At 37.4% G+C, this 16,113-nt stretch overlaps 2 protein-coding genes across 3 annotated transcripts; both read left to right on the forward strand.

Annotated features, from left to right (window-relative positions):
* The first annotated feature begins 1,438 nt into the window (after nucleotides 1-1,438).
* Nucleotides 1,439-4,393, forward strand: LOC110413070 (ran-binding protein 1 homolog b). Its single transcript, XM_021423794.2, has 4 exons — nucleotides 1,439-1,807; nucleotides 1,923-2,074; nucleotides 2,179-2,304; nucleotides 3,700-4,393. The coding sequence occupies exons 1-4, from the start codon at nucleotides 1,653-1,655 to the stop codon at nucleotides 3,939-3,941; spliced, it is 675 nt and encodes a 224-aa protein (XP_021279469.1). The 5' UTR covers nucleotides 1,439-1,652; the 3' UTR covers nucleotides 3,942-4,393.
* Nucleotides 4,394-6,918: 2,525 nt separating this feature from the next.
* KT1 (potassium transporter 1) lies at nucleotides 6,919-11,408 on the forward strand. 2 transcript variants are annotated; one of them, XM_021423792.2, is made up of 10 exons: nucleotides 6,919-7,002; nucleotides 7,211-7,333; nucleotides 7,996-8,239; nucleotides 8,352-8,597; nucleotides 9,047-9,097; nucleotides 9,186-9,446; nucleotides 9,533-9,585; nucleotides 9,705-9,819; nucleotides 9,897-10,151; nucleotides 10,244-11,408. In XM_021423792.2, the coding sequence occupies exons 2-10, from the start codon at nucleotides 7,286-7,288 to the stop codon at nucleotides 11,257-11,259; spliced, it is 2,289 nt and encodes a 762-aa protein (XP_021279467.1). In that variant the 5' UTR covers nucleotides 6,919-7,002; nucleotides 7,211-7,285; the 3' UTR covers nucleotides 11,260-11,408. The 2 variants fall into 2 exon arrangements, with proteins under 2 accessions (XP_021279467.1, XP_021279468.1); XM_021423793.2 differs by lacking the exon at nucleotides 6,919-7,002 and having other exon boundaries at nucleotides 7,085-7,333; nucleotides 7,487-8,239.
* The last annotated feature ends 4,705 nt before the right edge of the window (nucleotides 11,409-16,113 follow it).

Below are 16,113 nucleotides of genomic sequence, written 5' to 3' on the forward strand. Positions count from 1 at the left end.
GATGCTAAATTTTTATACTAGTACATAAAAAGACAGGAAATACTTGTAACTGTGTTTATCTATTGTATCCCTTACTCAAAAACTAGTTTGATTAAACATATGTTGGGTGAAAAAAACATAGAAATGAACAAGCCACAAACTATAACCCATCCAATTCCATCCTAAGAATAAAATTTATTTGTTTCACTCAAAGGATATCATCCAGAAAATGTTGGCCAATTTTTATTATGATTAACGTGCTAGGGAACTGCTTGCTTGCTTTCTTATACCAAACCAAGTAGTAGACCAGACACAAGAAATCCTAGGAAGACACAAGCACAGAAGAATAACTCTTTACCTTGCAAATCGGCAGGTTCAAAAGAAAGCAAGCAAGCCAATATAAGAACACCCAAAAGTATGCATTTAACTTATTGACTCACAAAGCATTAGGAAAACCATCTTCTTGGCTCACAAAGCCTTGAAACTCTACTAGATTTTGCCCACCAAAAGCTGTAGGATGGAAGAAAGAGACTGAAGGCTCTGTCGCCCCAGTTGGAAGGAAATAAAATTCCAGGTTTTGTCGAAAAAGAAACAAGCGTCCACCACATTGAGGCAATAGTTGAACAGAACAATAGAGGGCAGATTGCCGTCGGGCAGCTCAACTTTGTTCCATGTATTGTGGTTGACATCTAGATAAACAACATAGTACGAAAAGGTTTAGCATGAATAATGATTTTGTTGTCACCAACAACACAGGACCTCTTTACCGTTGTGTCGCAACGCTGACCATTCCACAAAGGCTCCGGAGTTTGAGACCCAGAGTAATCATGCATAGAACACATGCGACCTGCTATTGGACCTAGTGGAAGAAGAAAGTTGGATGGAAAGCTATCCAATAAATTTGATAAGCTCAGATAGAATTGTTTAGTTAAATGATACTAAGGCACAAGAAAGTCAAGTGAAATTGGCTTATAGCCAGGTTAATTAAATTAAGGGGCATTCCATTCCAACCACTTTAATCTGCCATGGTCACTTCCACCATCTCAAATTTGTCTAGATCCCCTTTGCTAGTATGCTATACTATGTTGTCGAAATTTAAGTTTTTTTTATAATTAAATTGGCTTAGCGAAGAACCTTGAGTCTATACTAGCTATTTAAAATTCGCAAGGATTTCTGCTGTAAATAGCACATGATTAGCTAGCATTAGCACTGCAATAAGCAGGCATACCATGGTATACCTGTTCAAATTTAGCTAAATTTTATTTATTTCGTATAAATAAAGAATATTTTTTATAAATAAATTATGTAAAATTATATTATAAGGTTTGATTTGTGTCTTAACAGGACAAGGGAAAGCAAATGTTGCAACGTCATTCCCTTCCTTCCACGGACGGAAAGTTCTATAACAGTGCCTTGGCCAGCAGACCGCTACTCAGGAGAAGAGTAAAGCCGCCCCACAATCCAAACACCCTCCTTCCTCTTATTATTGTCGAAAACCCTGCGTAAACCTCACGCCTCTTTTCACCTTCCCCCAACAGCCTAAAAACAAACACACACACACACACACCCCCTCACCCACAAAATCCACATATATAAAAACCCTAAACCCCCCAAAAACATCCTTTATAAAAAGAAATAACCAAACGCCTCACTCTCTAAAAGGAAAAGCAAATATGGCAAGCAAAGAGCCCGATCACCAGCACAGAGAAGGCGAGGATACCCCGGCTGCCGAAGACGAAGACACCGGAGCTCAAGTCGCGCCTATCGTCAAACTCGAGGAAGTCGCCGTCAGCACCGGCGAGGAAAATGAAGAACCGATCCTCGATCTGTGCGTATTCTTCTCTTATTTTACATTTCTGATTTCAACTGTTCGCCGATTTATGTAGAAATTCAAAATGATCTGAATTTATATATATATATATATATTGTTTGATTTATTGTAGGAAGTCCAAGCTGTACCGATTTGATAAAGACGGGAATCAATGGAAAGAGAGAGGTGCTGGAACTGTGAAGCTGTTGAAGCACAAAGAAACTGGAAAAGTTCGCCTTGTTATGAGGCAATCTAAGACTCTCAAGATCTGCGCCAATCATCTCGGTTCGTACTCCTTGATTTTATTTTTTTTCTACTTCCTTAATTGGATGTCTACTTTACATTTTTTTCTTATTTCATAGTGTTATAAAAGAAAAAATTTTGTGTAGTGTTGCCGTCGATGACTGTGCAGGAGCACGCAGGGAACGACAAATCATGCCTATGGCACGCTTCTGACTTTGCAGATGGTGAATTGAAAGATGAACTTTTCTGCATTCGATTCGCATCAGTGGAAAGTTAGTATATTTTACTTTAAATTACTTTGCTTCCTTTTATTAGCTAATTCAATTGAAACGATGTTATATCCTTTCTTTATTAAGACCAAATCAGTATGTCAGTTTGTCGAGCACTGATGTTCTTTCCAAGTAGTTACTAACTAGCATTTTGGTTACTAGTTATAATGTTACCTATATTTTGTTTTATGATTGACTATATGAATGCTTGGTTGCACATAATTCAAAGGTGTATATTTAAATTCTGAGCAATTGAAATTTTAAATTGCGTTCATTCTGCTTGAGCTGGTATTAGTTTTGAACAAGTATTTGGTGTAGGAAATGATTGCATTGCAAATTTCTGACATGAAGTGGGTAACTGCATTCACCTTTTATTAACATAGATCAAAGCATATCAGGCAGATTCTTGCTGATTTTTCCCTCTAATGATGTGGTATAGCTGTGTTAGGGGAATATGAAAATAGTTATCATAGATGGTTTTCTTTGTGGTTATAGATGGCTACAATGGCTTATTGAGATTTACCTTTTGCTCCCTTTATGGGCCATTTTCCTCCTATAGTGGTTAGTGAAAAAACTGCAAGTGACAGAAAATGTAATAACTGCTACAGCTGAATGTTGAGTAATACTATATTTCTGTTTTCTTCATAGTTGCAGAGAACTTCATTTTCTTCTTACTCAGGTAGCCCAAGTTGAGTTTGAGTAGTACTTTATGGAATTTTTTGATTGATAGAGTTAGGCATTTCTATGATGGCAATTTGAAGAATCTTCTCATGTTAACCTTAGTTTTCTTATTGGGTTTGATGTTTATTTGCTTGGAAAACTAACAACTTGGCAGAAGGATAAATTTAATCTCATATCGATGACAAAATGTCTTTCAAATAAAGAACAATAAACTAGGATTTCCAATTGAAGAAATTTAAAATAAGTGCTATTGCTTGTGCCCTAGCAATACATGCTTTGAATTATTATATGTTTTATTTTTGGTTTCTGAATACTTGTTGTAATAGTGTATAATTGTATCTTGAGCTGAATTTATAAGTCTTTTGGGCATGGAAACAGTTACATATATGATTTAGGCTCTTTAATGTAATAACTATGCCTGAGGTCTTGATATGCCATGACAAATGTTTCATCAAAGCGGTTGTGGTTGGCTTTGGCTTTATTGTTTCTTTAGTCTTTTATCCTTCCCAACCCCCCTCCCACCTCAAAAAAAAACAACAAAAGAGTGTTAGGAGAATACCAGAAACAGTTATTGTAGATGGCTTTAGCTTGTGGTTATAGATGGCTGCATTGGGCTTTTGTAATTCGCCTTTTTTCCCTTTGTTTGACAGCTCTTTTTTTCCTTTGGAGGGAACAAAACCTTCTGTTTTTTACTGATTTTTCTCGTCTTAAAATTAGATTGCAAAACCTTTATGGAAATGTTCCAAGAAGTTGCCGAATCACAAAAGCCGAAAGAGGAAAATAAAGATGCATCCGCTGCTGCCGGACTACTTGAGAAGTTGAGCGTTGAGGAAAAGAAAGCAGAGGACAAAGCTGAAGAGGAGAAGCCTGCTGCAGTGAAGGAGGAAAATGAAGCAAAGAAGGATGAAGAAAAAGCAGGTGCCGAGAAGAAAGATGGGGAGTCAGATTCCTCAACTTAAAAGCGAATTGGGTTAGCCTTCAATGCCATATGGTATTGGCCAATATGGTGAGGTTAGTTACCTGACGTCGCTCCCCCACCCGTATCTTGGCGAAGTCCTGCGGATGAAACTAAATGGGTCAATTTATGGGCTGGAATGGATGGTCGAGGTCCTTTGCGTCCTTAGGTTTGAGTGTTTGTCGAGGTTTGGTCAAACCCTGGGTCATGTTTGCATGTTGAGAGTTGTGTTTCGCGGTTTGAGCAGTGTCAAGGAGGGTTCATTCAACCGGGTTTTCTCCCAGTATTACTATATGTCTAAGTTGTCGTACTGCCCCCAGTCCATGCACTGAAAGAGTACTTGGTATAGACAAGTTCTTTTTTGTTTTTATTTTCTTGTGGGATTTAAGTATTTGAATTTTGTATCTTCATGTTAAAGAGTAGAAAGTTTGGGTGACAAAAAACATATTTGGCTTCTCAGAATTAGCAAGAAAACTTCTATTTTAATGATTTTCAGAAATGATTGCATAAAGGGCAAAAAAAAAACCCCTGGAAAATGAATTATTTAAAGCAATTCTCCCATTTTTATGAATTTATTGATTCATATAACCAGATGCGAATGTCTTCTCTGTCTGAGCAAAGGCATATCCGTATCAGTTTATCATGTGCGCACGTGGCAACATCAAAAAGGTTTAAAAATTCGGCCCATGAAAGCAACTCAAAGGTGAGATCTCTTCAAGGCCTCACCGTCAACTTCTTCCGAGCTATCGAGAATTCGGGACCCCCCTATCCTCCCCTCCGAAACCCAAGTGACCTACCACCCATTACTTTACATGGGATCAAAGGGGAGGAGGGGGACAGGAAATTGGAGAGCTATAAATGAGATGATTTGGATGGAACAACCAGCTCATCCGCCTCCCCTCGTGCAATGTACTAAACTTTCACAATCAATGTACGGGTTGGAATTGGGATAATCTTGGATAGAGCCAAGATTTGGTTGTTTGAAGGCTTGATAAACAAGATATCTTAAGTCCTTAATCATGAAAAGATTTTGATTGCATGGGTTTATGAAGCCAATGATTTTTATTTTATTTTATTTTTTATAATTTTGGGAGAAGACCAAAATGGGGATTTGGTTGTTGTGTTGGATGTATAAAAATAATGCAATATGAGAATCACAGTCAATTATTTGGTCCCTAATGGAACCCCTCGTCCGAGAAAGCTATGACCTTTGGCCACGTGGGCAGAGGGAGGAGAGAAAAAGTGTTGGGATAAGTTAACATCATACCACCACCACCATGGCATCTCATACAATTGGGCAGGCTATGTCTATCATTTGCAACTTGTTTTGAAAGTTGCTGTCATAATTGAACCACCAAATTGTGAATGTCATAAATTTTTAATTGATAATTAAAAAATATAATTGTTTGATTTAATATTAATTTATATGTTTTGATCATGTGACATGTGATGTGATTTCGATTTAAGATGATTGAATTACCGAAACAAGTTTTAATTTTTCATCTAAATTCTCTTCATTTTCCATTCTCCTACCGCTATGTTTCTATTCAATTTTGCTTTCACCAAGCTTGAGTCCATCTTATTAGTGGATAAAAGTAAAAGATTAAAGAACTGTAAAAAGACTGGTGGTTTTGGCATCTTTCTGAAAATGTGAGAAGGCTCAAATAAATATCTGTGAAGTCAGTTTGAGAAAAGCTTTGTGACATCTAAACGCATAGTACTATATCGAAGAAGTAAAAGATAAACAGGAAAAAAAAAAAAAACAAAATTCCCAGGTTCTGAAGGGGAGAGATTGTGTTTTGTGTCTTAAAAGATTCGCTGGAATGGGAAGGAAGGGGACCCCCAAAGAAAGGAAAAAAACAAAGGCAATTCTGACAATAGAAAAAGGACAGCAAAATGCTTGATATAATGGATGGAATATGTAATTTGACTACTCACTTGATCTGAATATATTGAGAAAGGAAAAAAAAAAATTGCCTTTCTAAATCATCTGACAATGATCATATAACCATAGGGGGAGAAAGATAAAGATTAGATTTGATGGTTACCTGACATGTTAAAAATCTTTGGATTAAGACACCCAATTACCATTTTTGCATGTAAAATTTTCCTTTTGGCCCAAAAAATTGAGAAGACAGAAAAGAAAGTTTATGGTTATGGATGACAAGAATCAACATCTGGTTCTGATAGACTAACCCATATCTTGGTCCATCAATTTTCCATGGCTTTGGCCAACTCTTCAAATTTGCCAATTTGCTTGAGTGGTTTCCAAGTCTGGAACTTTTCTAATGTACTTTGAAGTGAGAATAGCTCAACCATTCACCATTTGCTTGCCTTTGCTTTAACATGTCTAACCTGCTCTAAAACCAAATCCCAGTATGCAATGTTTTCATGTCCATCATTTTGGTTTAACTGGAAGCCTATGTCAGATAACTTGGTTTGACTAGTTAGTTACCTTAAGAAGGGTAGGATGGCAACCAATTGTAAGATTTATGCATCTCTAATGTGACATTTCAATGAAATGTGATTGCTGGGAAGTAGTAAAAATTGATCATGGAAAAATCAGATGTAATATCAGGTTCTTTTTCCATTATGAGTAGTTTATGCCCTTGTATGCATCACTTCTAGGATCTAGAACTAGGAACAAACTAGATAAAGTTTAAGCAGATAATCGTTTTACCATTTGAGCCAGCTTGATTGAATGCAGAAAATATCTTCTTCCATCATGAACTAAGAGATGGTGACTGAACAAGACATTTAAGTTTTAATTATGTCCCATTTATCGGTCAGTCACAAATTTGAAAACCAATTTTGCTGCTTTAAATTTTCCTCTCTCTAGTCCCTTTACTTACGGTAGGTTGGAGACAGCTTTGAAATAAATGAAGCCAGTTATCAATGACTAAGAAACTTTCACTAAAAGATCATATAATATTTTATTTTAATAGTTTTCCATGTTTGGGGTTCATTCCTGCATAAGGGATAGTAGGAAAAAAGAATTGCAGGAAAATGCCAATGATTCAGAGTAAAAGATATAGGAGTAGGATAATATATCCTGAGATTCAGGGGTAAGTTTTCTTATGATTATTACTTTATCAGTACAATTTTTAAGCTCGGACTGATATAAGTAGAACTACTGCAAAATAGTAAGAGGAATAAAGAGCATTGAATGCATTTTGCAACTTCTTTGGACACACATCACTTGCCTCTTCACTACTTACTGTTTACTTCCTACATTCTCTCTAATTCTCTTCCTCTTTATATTCCCTCTCAAAGGTTTTGCTGCTCTTCCAATCAAAATTTGACCTCCTTCCTTCTACCTTCCTCTTCCCTTCTGTCTCTTTCAAAGCCATGAATAATCCATCAGAAGAGTTTCTAGAACAGGGAATATCTCAACAGGTACAAATTTTTATCCTTGCACCATGAATTCTAGCCACTGCTATCTTCACATGTTAGTGTTCTACTTAAGTCTTTCTTATCCAGAAAGGGTCAGGAAATGTGATGCAGTTATTATCTTTTGTGTTTCTTGTCTGTCTCTCTGGTGTTTTATAGACTTGGTTCCCTTGAGCTTGTGAGTGATAGTCATTTCCGGGAGCTTGCTCTCTTGGATGAATGATTAGTGAAAATGCTTCTCTATAAGATGAGGTGTGGGGGTTTGAAAATTAGGAAATGGGAATCTAATGGAAGGACAGAAGCTGCTTACTTGCTCATATTTGCACATTTCTCCCTAAGTTTGAGTTGGGTTTTCGGTTTTCTGTGTCTCTGTGTTGTACTAGTCCTGGAAAAATTTAGAGAATTGAACCTGTGAGTTATTCCATTGCATTACTTGGGAAAATAGAGGATGTCATATTAAGCTTTATTGTATACTAGAACTACACCTTGAAAGGTGTCCAAGGAAGCGCTGTCAGCCTGAGGCAGAATGAAGTTATGAATTTTATGGACTCCCAGATTCAATGCAGGAAGCTAATTTTTGATAATACTGCTTGTCTCGTTTATCTTTCTACTGGTTTTATCGGTGAGGGGGGGTTGAAACATTGATAGATTTTGGTTTTCTGGGTCAGAACTTGAGGAAGGCTTCTTGCATGACCGTGGTTACTTTAGCTTATCAAAGCCTTGGAGTTGTCTACGGTGACCTCAGTACCTCTCCTCTCTATGTTTACAAGACCACCTTCTCAGGGAAGTTGAGCCTCCATGAGAATGATGAGGAGATTTATGGCGTGCTTTCCTTTATCTTCTGGACATTTACTTTCATTGCTCTCTTTAAATATATCTTGATTGTGATGTCAGCCGACGATAATGGTGAAGGTAAGCTCCTAGATTCCTCATAATTTGTGATAAAAAGACATGATTGAGTCTTGTCCCTCCAAGCTTCCCAAATGATTTTGTAGACCAATTCAGATCTTGAATTGTTATTCAGGTGGTACCTTTGCATTGTATTCTCTTCTGTGCCGGCACGGGAGCCTAAGCATTCTACCAAATCAACAAGCTACAGATGAAACGTTGTCGGCATATGCAACACATGGATCCATGGAGACATGGCAGAGCTCTGCTCTGAAGTCATTCTTTGAGAAACATCCTAGATTTCGTAAAGGGTTGTTCATTTTTGTTATTCTGGGAACCTGTATGACGATTGGTGATGGAGTACTCACACCTACAATATCAGGTAGCTGGGTGTACCTAGCCTCTGTATCTCCTGAATTTACTTCATTTTGAATAAGAATTAAACAGGGACAATAATGCACATCATAACAGGTAACATTACTTCTTATTTTTCTGGCTTAAATTCGAATAAATTGAACTACATCAGTGTAGATATCATGAAGCTCTATCTTTGACCTGGGAAGTTAAAGATTAGGAGAAAAGAACCATGATTACTGCGTGCTTAATGGCGTATGCTTACTCTGTCAATTTAGTGTACCTCAGTTTCTTGCCTGTAAGAATAGGAAGTATTGTGGGTAAATGCTGGCTCGGTTACTATCTTTTATCTGGTTCTCTCTCAGTTTTTTATCTCTGTGTCGGTTGTAGTTGATAGTAGTTCCTAATAGTTTGATTTCTAAACCAGAGCAGTTTATGGATATTCTTACAGAGGTTTGTTTAAATTCCTCCTTTCAGTTCTTTCAGCAGTTTCAGGAGTCAAACTTAAGATCACAGCACTCCATGAGAGTATGTCCAGCTCTTAGTTACTGTGCTTAAATATGTAATTTGTAAAACAATCACAATCTGTTAATGTTCATGTTTTCTTTTCTTCCAGATTACGTTGTTTTGCTCTCATGTGTCATCATTGTGGGGCTATTCTCGCTTCAGCATCATGGAACACACAGAGTTGCTTTCATGTTTGCTCCAATTGTCGCAGCATGGCTTCTGTGTATAAGCAGCATTGGAATATATAACATATTTAGATGGAATCCACACATATTTCATGCACTTTCTCCAGTTTACATGTTGAAGTTCCTTAAGAGCACAGGCACGGAAGGATGGATCTCATTAGGAGGAGTGGTTCTTTCAATCACAGGTACCTCCAGGCAATTAGTATGGTATACTTGCTTCAGAACAGAATCCTTGAAAGTTGAAACAAACATATTTTCCATATTGTCTCAGGTGTGGAGACAATGTTTGCTGATTTGGGCCATTTCTCTTCGCTGTCAATAAGGGTAAACTTTAAATTCCAGTTGATACATCAGGCTCCAACTCTTAATTACTCAGCTTGCCTTGTTCTGGCTTCTTTCAAACTTAATCTAATGATCTCTAGCACCTGCCATTCACATCCCAGGTAGCCTTCACATTTCTGGTGTATCCCTGTTTGGTTCTTGCATATATGGGTGAGGCTGCTTTCCTCTCTAAGCACCACGAAGATATCCAGAGGAGCTTCTATAAAGCCATACCAGGCAAGAGCTAAACCAAGTATGAAATTGAAAACAACATGCTTTGCTTCCCATAATGACATTTTCTCTTTTCCATGCAGAAGCTGTTTTTTGGCCAGTGTTCATTGTGGCCACTTTTGCTGCTGTTGTTGGAAGTCAAGCCGTAATATCAGCTACCTTCTCCGTTATAAGCCAGTGCTGTGCACTGAATTGCTTTCCCTACGTGAAAATCATTCATACTTCAAGCAAAATATATGGGCAGATATACATTCCAGAGGTCAACTGGATATTAATGTGCCTCTGTTTAGCCGTGACAATAGGATTGAGAGACACCAACATGATGGGTCATGCATATGGTATAGATTTCAGCCATTGATTAAATACATAAGTATTGTTCACTGATCTTAGGGTGTGCAAATGAACTTCTATTGTTTTGATGGGTTTGTAGGTCTGGCAGTGACTACGGTAATGTTTGTCACAACCTGCTTGATGGCATTAGTGATGATAATCGTCTGGAAGCAAAGGATAGCTATTGCCGTTGCATTCTTAGTAATTTTTGGATCAATGGAATTGCTTTACATCTCAGCATCTGTTTACAAGGTTCCTGAAGGGGGTTGGATTCCACTAGTGCTTGCTTTCATCTTTATGGCTATAATGTATATATGGAACTATGGAATGACTAAGAAGCACGATTTTGATGTGGAGAACAAGGTTTCAATGGATAGGATAGTGGCTTTAGGTCCTAGCCTTGGCATGGTAAGGGTCGCTGGGATTGGTCTTATTTACACTAATCTGGTAACAGGGGTTCCAGCTGTTTTTGGACACTTTGTCACAAACTTACCTGCATTCCATCAAGTGCTGGTCTTTGTTTGCGTCAAATCTATCCAAGTTCCATACATTAGTGAAAAAGAACGGTTGGTCATTAGTAGGGTAGGTCCAAAGGAGTGTTGCATGTTCCGGTGCATCATCAGGTATGGTTACAAAGATCTGCAGCAAGAAAACTATGATTTCGAAAACAGATTGGTATCAGGGATAGTACAATTTGTGGAAGCAGAAGAAGATAGTACCTTAAAACCAACTTCTACACCATGTGGAGAGTTGCGAAACTTGGATATTAAAACTTTTGAAGCTCAAGATCACACATTAACAGATTCAAAGTTCAAGGATAGCAATATTATGGAGCAGTCTTGTTGTGATATTTTAGAGACAAAAACTGGTATGGAGCATTCGGGAAGTTCTCCCCTGAAGGAAGAGTCTCTGCAAATATTAAGAGCCAAAGAATCTGGGGTTACTTTTATTTTAGGCCATTCTTATGCAAAGGCAAAGAAATCATCTTCCATTCTCAAGAAATTCGCCATAAATGTCATATATTCCTTTCTGAGCAAGAATTGCAGAGAACCTGATGTGGTACTGAATGTGCCTCATACTTCTTTGCTAGAAGTTGGTATGGTTTATTATGTCTAACTTCATAATAAGAGTAAATGTACATTATCCCAAGGGAAGGACCCTTACATGTGAACAAACAGAGCGAGTAAAGCATCCCAGTATTTGTCCCATTGGTTGGTGTATTATCCCCTAATTAAATAGCAATGTTCAAATCCCTCCTCTTTTAATTATATATATATATAAAAAAAAACAGAGGGAGTAAAAACTGCAACCCTAACCTAAAGAGTTTGTCTTACACAATTAGGATGACAAGCATAAAACAAAAAGCTCTTCAATAATTATGTTCTCTTGCATGCCAATCTGAGATCATCATGTTCACATGGGATGTTTCTTCTCTCTTGCTTGTAAATGTTTATATGTCTTTGTCTTATGACTAACATTTGACTGTCAGGTATATATTCTGATTTCTTGAAAAGCATTGGTTCTTTCAATTTGATAAGTAATGTGATTATGTAGAACTGCAAAATTTCATCTTCATGAATGTAAATTATATTAAGTTCATCATGAAATATAAGGTGATTGAGAATGGATGGCTGCAAGCAAATGTTGTGTTATCCAATGATCAGGCCTGCACACCATGTTCAACATGCTCTTTTCATGTCAAGAATTCTCATTCCCATTGACAAGAATTAAACAAATTGATGATGCTTTATGTCAATGTATCTATCGTTACCTTCCCAACCATCAAAACCAGGCCTTTGCTCTGCATTGTATTCATGGATTTACGTTCATCAAGATGGGCTAGCATATATTCTTCACTTCAAGAACGAAAGGACGTGGAGAAAATATGCTTATTGCTGATGATGGACGGGATGTTGAGATAAAGATTGAATCATTGCGCCTGCATTGATCCATCGCTCAAGATCATGAAAAAAACCTACCCTTTGTGTCGGTTTAAGCTAGCTCTGCCTCGGTCTCAGTTCCCTCCTTGTTCATAGTTAATTTCTCTGTAATTCTGTCAATGGGAGTTTCCTACTTTTGTTTGCACGCACTCAATCAAAATAAGTTGATAGAAATATATTTGCAATCAAACAGATTGGATACCTTACTCACATGATGAATAACCGTAATGGGATAATAAACAAATTGAAAGATTCCAAGTAGTTACAAATTATAATGACTTTTCTTTTTCCTGCTTCTTGGAGCATACTTAATTACCATATATGTAAGAGGTATGGGTCTTTTCCAAGAAAGCTACCCCTTAATTTTCGTTTAACCTCCTACAAATATACTCCATTCCTTAACCAACACTCTCACCATCAATCCTTTTTTGTTTTTCATGTCATTGTCCTCATTCAAAGATCCATTTTTTTCTCCTGCTCAATCTTGTTGAGAATTCAGTGATTCCAGATGATGATGAAGTCATGGCGCTGGTCAACAAGCAGTAAAGATGAAGAAATAAGCATACGGTGTCGTTTTAATGTTTTTCTCTGTTATAGCTTAAACGTTTTGTGTCATTTTATTAAGTTGGTTGTTTTTTTTTCTTCTCGTTTTTACCCATTAGAGCAAAGAAACTGTTGTTAGGCAGTTCTGGAATTTTCTGCCCAGTACAGCTCAGCTCAACAAACTTTTTCTCTCTCTTAAGTTCTCATTTCTTAAGGCCGATATTCACGGCACTAGGTGGTTGTCATCATATATACAGAATGAAAAAGTAGTGTGGTTGTGTTCCTCTCCAGATCATTCTCTTTTCCTAATTTTTCTTTGGTTACTTCTCATTTTTTTTCTCTACTCTGCTCTACTTTATTTTTTTGTGGTTTCTCTTGGTTTTCTGTCATGGTATCAGAGCTTTAAAATCGATCTTAAGGGACTGTTTCAACCATTCCAGATTTTCCAGATTTCACTCTCTGTTTTTTGGATCATGGCCACAAGTGGGTTTAGTACTTCTGCTCCTCCGGTGTTCACTAGAGAAAATTATGTGTTCTGATCAGTGAAGATGCAATCCTATCTCAAAGCTTTCAATCTATGAGAAGTGGTGGAGACCGGGATTGAACCAGAGCAAAGACATGCTAATCTCTACCTTGGCTCAGTTAAGACAGTTTGAAAAAGACAAGGCAAAGAGGTATAAGGCTCTTTCCTGTTTACAATCTGCAATTTCTGATGAGATATTTGTTAGAATAATGCACTTAGATAACCCTAAAGAAGTGTGGGATCATTTAAAGGAGGAATTCCATGGTAGTGATAGAACTAGAAGAATTCAAGCTTTGAATCTGTCTAGGCAGTTTGAGATGCTAACCATGGAAGATAATGAAACTATCAGAGAGTTTTCTGGGAAAATGATGGGAATAGTGAACCAGCTTAGGTTGCTAGGAAAGGAAATGGATGAAGAAAGGCTAGTGAGTAAAATGCTAGTTGCACTACCTGAGAAATATGAATCAAAAATTTCCTCCTTAGAGGACTCAAGGGATATTAGTCAGATGACTTTGAAGGAATTAGTTAATGCACTAGAGGGTTTAGAGCAGAGAAGAGCTTTTAGGCAAAAAGGACTTACTGAGAGTGCCTTAGTTGTCAAAACAAAGAATGGAAAGGCTGGTAGTAGTTTCTCTACGAGAAATGAAGCTAACAGAAAAGAAAAAGGGAAGAGAGTTGATAAAAAAAGACATGAGGATCATAAGAAATATTTCCACCATGTTCTTATTGCAAAAAACGACAATACATAAGAAAAGTTTTGTTGGTTCAGGCCAAATGTTAAATGCAAGAGGTGTCACCAGCAAGACAATGTAGAGAAGGTCTGTAAAAACAAAGTTAAAAATGCTGATGAGAAAGCTGCTGTGGTTGAAAGACTTCAAGCTGAAGATGAGGTTCTTTTTATGGCTAAAATCATGGATAGTGAAGATGAAAAGGATACTTGGTTGTTGGATAGTGGTTGTTCAAACCATTTAACAAGTTGCAAAGATAACTTCATTAATCTAGATTCTAGCTTTAGAACAAAAATGGAGATTGGAAATGGAGATTCTCTTCTGATACTTGGGGTGGGAACTATTGGTGTTCAGACACCTACAGGTAAAAGACTAATTTATCATGTTTATTTTGCTCCTGATGTAAGTCAAAATCTGTCGAGTGTAGGACAATTGATTGATGACAAATATATGCTTGTTTTCAAAGATAGGGCCTGCACTGTTAGTGATCCTGCTGGTAATGAATTGTTCACAGTAGGTATGAGGAATAGATGTTTTCCTTTGAATTGGATGAAGCTTAATCAAAATGTTTATAAGGCAATTTCAGTTGATACTGACTTGTGGCACAGGAGATATGGACATATTAATCATGCTTTTTGACGCAAATGGCAGCACATAATCTTGTTGAAGATTTCCTAAAATTGGTGAACCTGATAGAGTCTGCAGCATTTGTCAATTTGGGAAACAAAGGAGAGCTGCATTTCCTAAAACTAGAACTTGGAAAGCAACTAAAAAATTGGAGTTGGTGCATATTGATATAAGAGGTCCAATGAAGACTGAGTCTTTAAATGGGAGCAGATTTTATTTGCTATTCATTGACGATGTGACTAAGTTCAGCTGGATTTATTTTCTCAAAAGGAAATCAGAAGCTTCAAATGTTTTCGCTAAGTTTAAAGCTTTAGTGGAAAATCAGAACAGGTCAGTCATTAAGAAGGTCAGAAGTGACAATGGCTCTGAATTTACTGCAAACAGGTTTGAGCAGTTTTCTAGTTACATGGTATAATACATCAGCTCACTGTAACATATAGTCCTCATCAGAATGGGACTGCTGAGAGGAAAAACAGAACCATTATGGAAATGGCTCGATGTTTGTTGTTTGAAATGAGCCTACCAAAATACCTGTGGGCAGAAGCAGCTAATACTGCTAACTACCTTCTTAATATTGCTCAAACACAGATCTCTCCCAAGCAAGACTCCATATGAAGCCTGGTTCAATGTCAAACCTTCTGTTAACCATCTCAGAGTGTTTGGCTGCATCTGTTACTCAAAGGTTCCAGATGAAAAAAGAAGCAAGCTAGATGGAAAGTCAATTGTAACAGTTCATCTTGGCTATAGTGAAGTTTCAAAAGGGTATAGAGTTCTTGATGTTAAGACTAAGAAAGTTTTTGTTAGCAGAGATGTTAGATTTGATGAAACAGCAAAGTGGAATTGGGAAACATTGAAGGTTGAGGGCAGTAAAGTAATTGATACTGTTACTGAGGCTGCGGATGATTGTGAGATGGAAAATGTAGATGATGAGAACATTGATGAGGTTCCAGTTCGAGGAACAAGGTCACTTCTGGATGTGTACAGTAGATGCCATTTAGCCATTGCTGAACCAAATAATTACCAAGATGCTGCTAGGGATAAAAACTGGAAGCAGGCAATGGAAGTTGAAATGTTGATGATAAAAAAGAATAGCACTTGGATTTTGGTTGACAGACCAGAAAATCAAAAAGTAATTGGTGTCAAGTGGGTCTACAGAACTAAGCTCAACTCTGATGGGACCATCAACAAATACAAAGCAAGGTTAGTGGTCAAAGGTTTTTCTCAGGTTTATGGAGTAGATTTTTTTGAAACTTTTGCTCCAGTAGCCAGATTAGACACAATCAGACTGTTGGTTGCACTTGCTGCAAATCAAGGGTGGTTAATCTGGCATCTGGACATCAAGTCAGCTTTTCTGAATGGCACTATTAGAGAAGATATATTTGTTGAGCAACCTGAAGGCTATGCTGAACCTGGCATGGAGAACAAAGTCTGTAAATTGGTCAAAGCTTTGTATGGACTCAAACAGGCCCCAAGGGCATGGTATGATAGAATGGATACTTATCTACAAAAGTTGGGGTTTCACAGAAGCAACAGTGAACATACTTTGTATGTCAAAAAAACGGACAAAGGTATCCAGCTTATTATATCCCTTTATGTGGATGATATGCTC

The sequence above is a fragment of the Theobroma umbraticum genome, unplaced genomic scaffold (genome assembly GCF_002168275.2).
Source record: "Theobroma umbraticum cultivar Fairchild unplaced genomic scaffold, ASM216827v3 scaffold_95.0, whole genome shotgun sequence".
Classification (NCBI taxonomy): Eukaryota; Viridiplantae; Streptophyta; class Magnoliopsida; order Malvales; family Malvaceae; genus Theobroma; species Theobroma umbraticum.

Coding starts and splice junctions, on each gene's coding strand:
- KT1 (XM_021423792.2), top strand. CDS start 7,286: ATGAATAATCCATCAGAAGAGTTTCTAGAACAGGGAATATCTCAACAG. Junction 7,334..7,995: donor AACAGGGAATATCTCAACAG/GTACAAATTTTT, acceptor TTTCTGGGTCAG/AACTTGAGGAAGGCTTCTTG. Junction 9,447..9,532: donor AGTGGTTCTTTCAATCACAG/GTACCTCCAGGC, acceptor ATATTGTCTCAG/GTGTGGAGACAATGTTTGCT.
- LOC110413070 (XM_021423794.2), top strand. CDS start 1,653: ATGGCAAGCAAAGAGCCCGATCACCAGCACAGAGAAGGCGAGGATACC. Junction 2,075..2,178: donor GATCTGCGCCAATCATCTCG/GTTCGTACTCCT, acceptor AATTTTGTGTAG/TGTTGCCGTCGATGACTGTG. Junction 2,305..3,699: donor TCGATTCGCATCAGTGGAAA/GTTAGTATATTT, acceptor TCTTAAAATTAG/ATTGCAAAACCTTTATGGAA.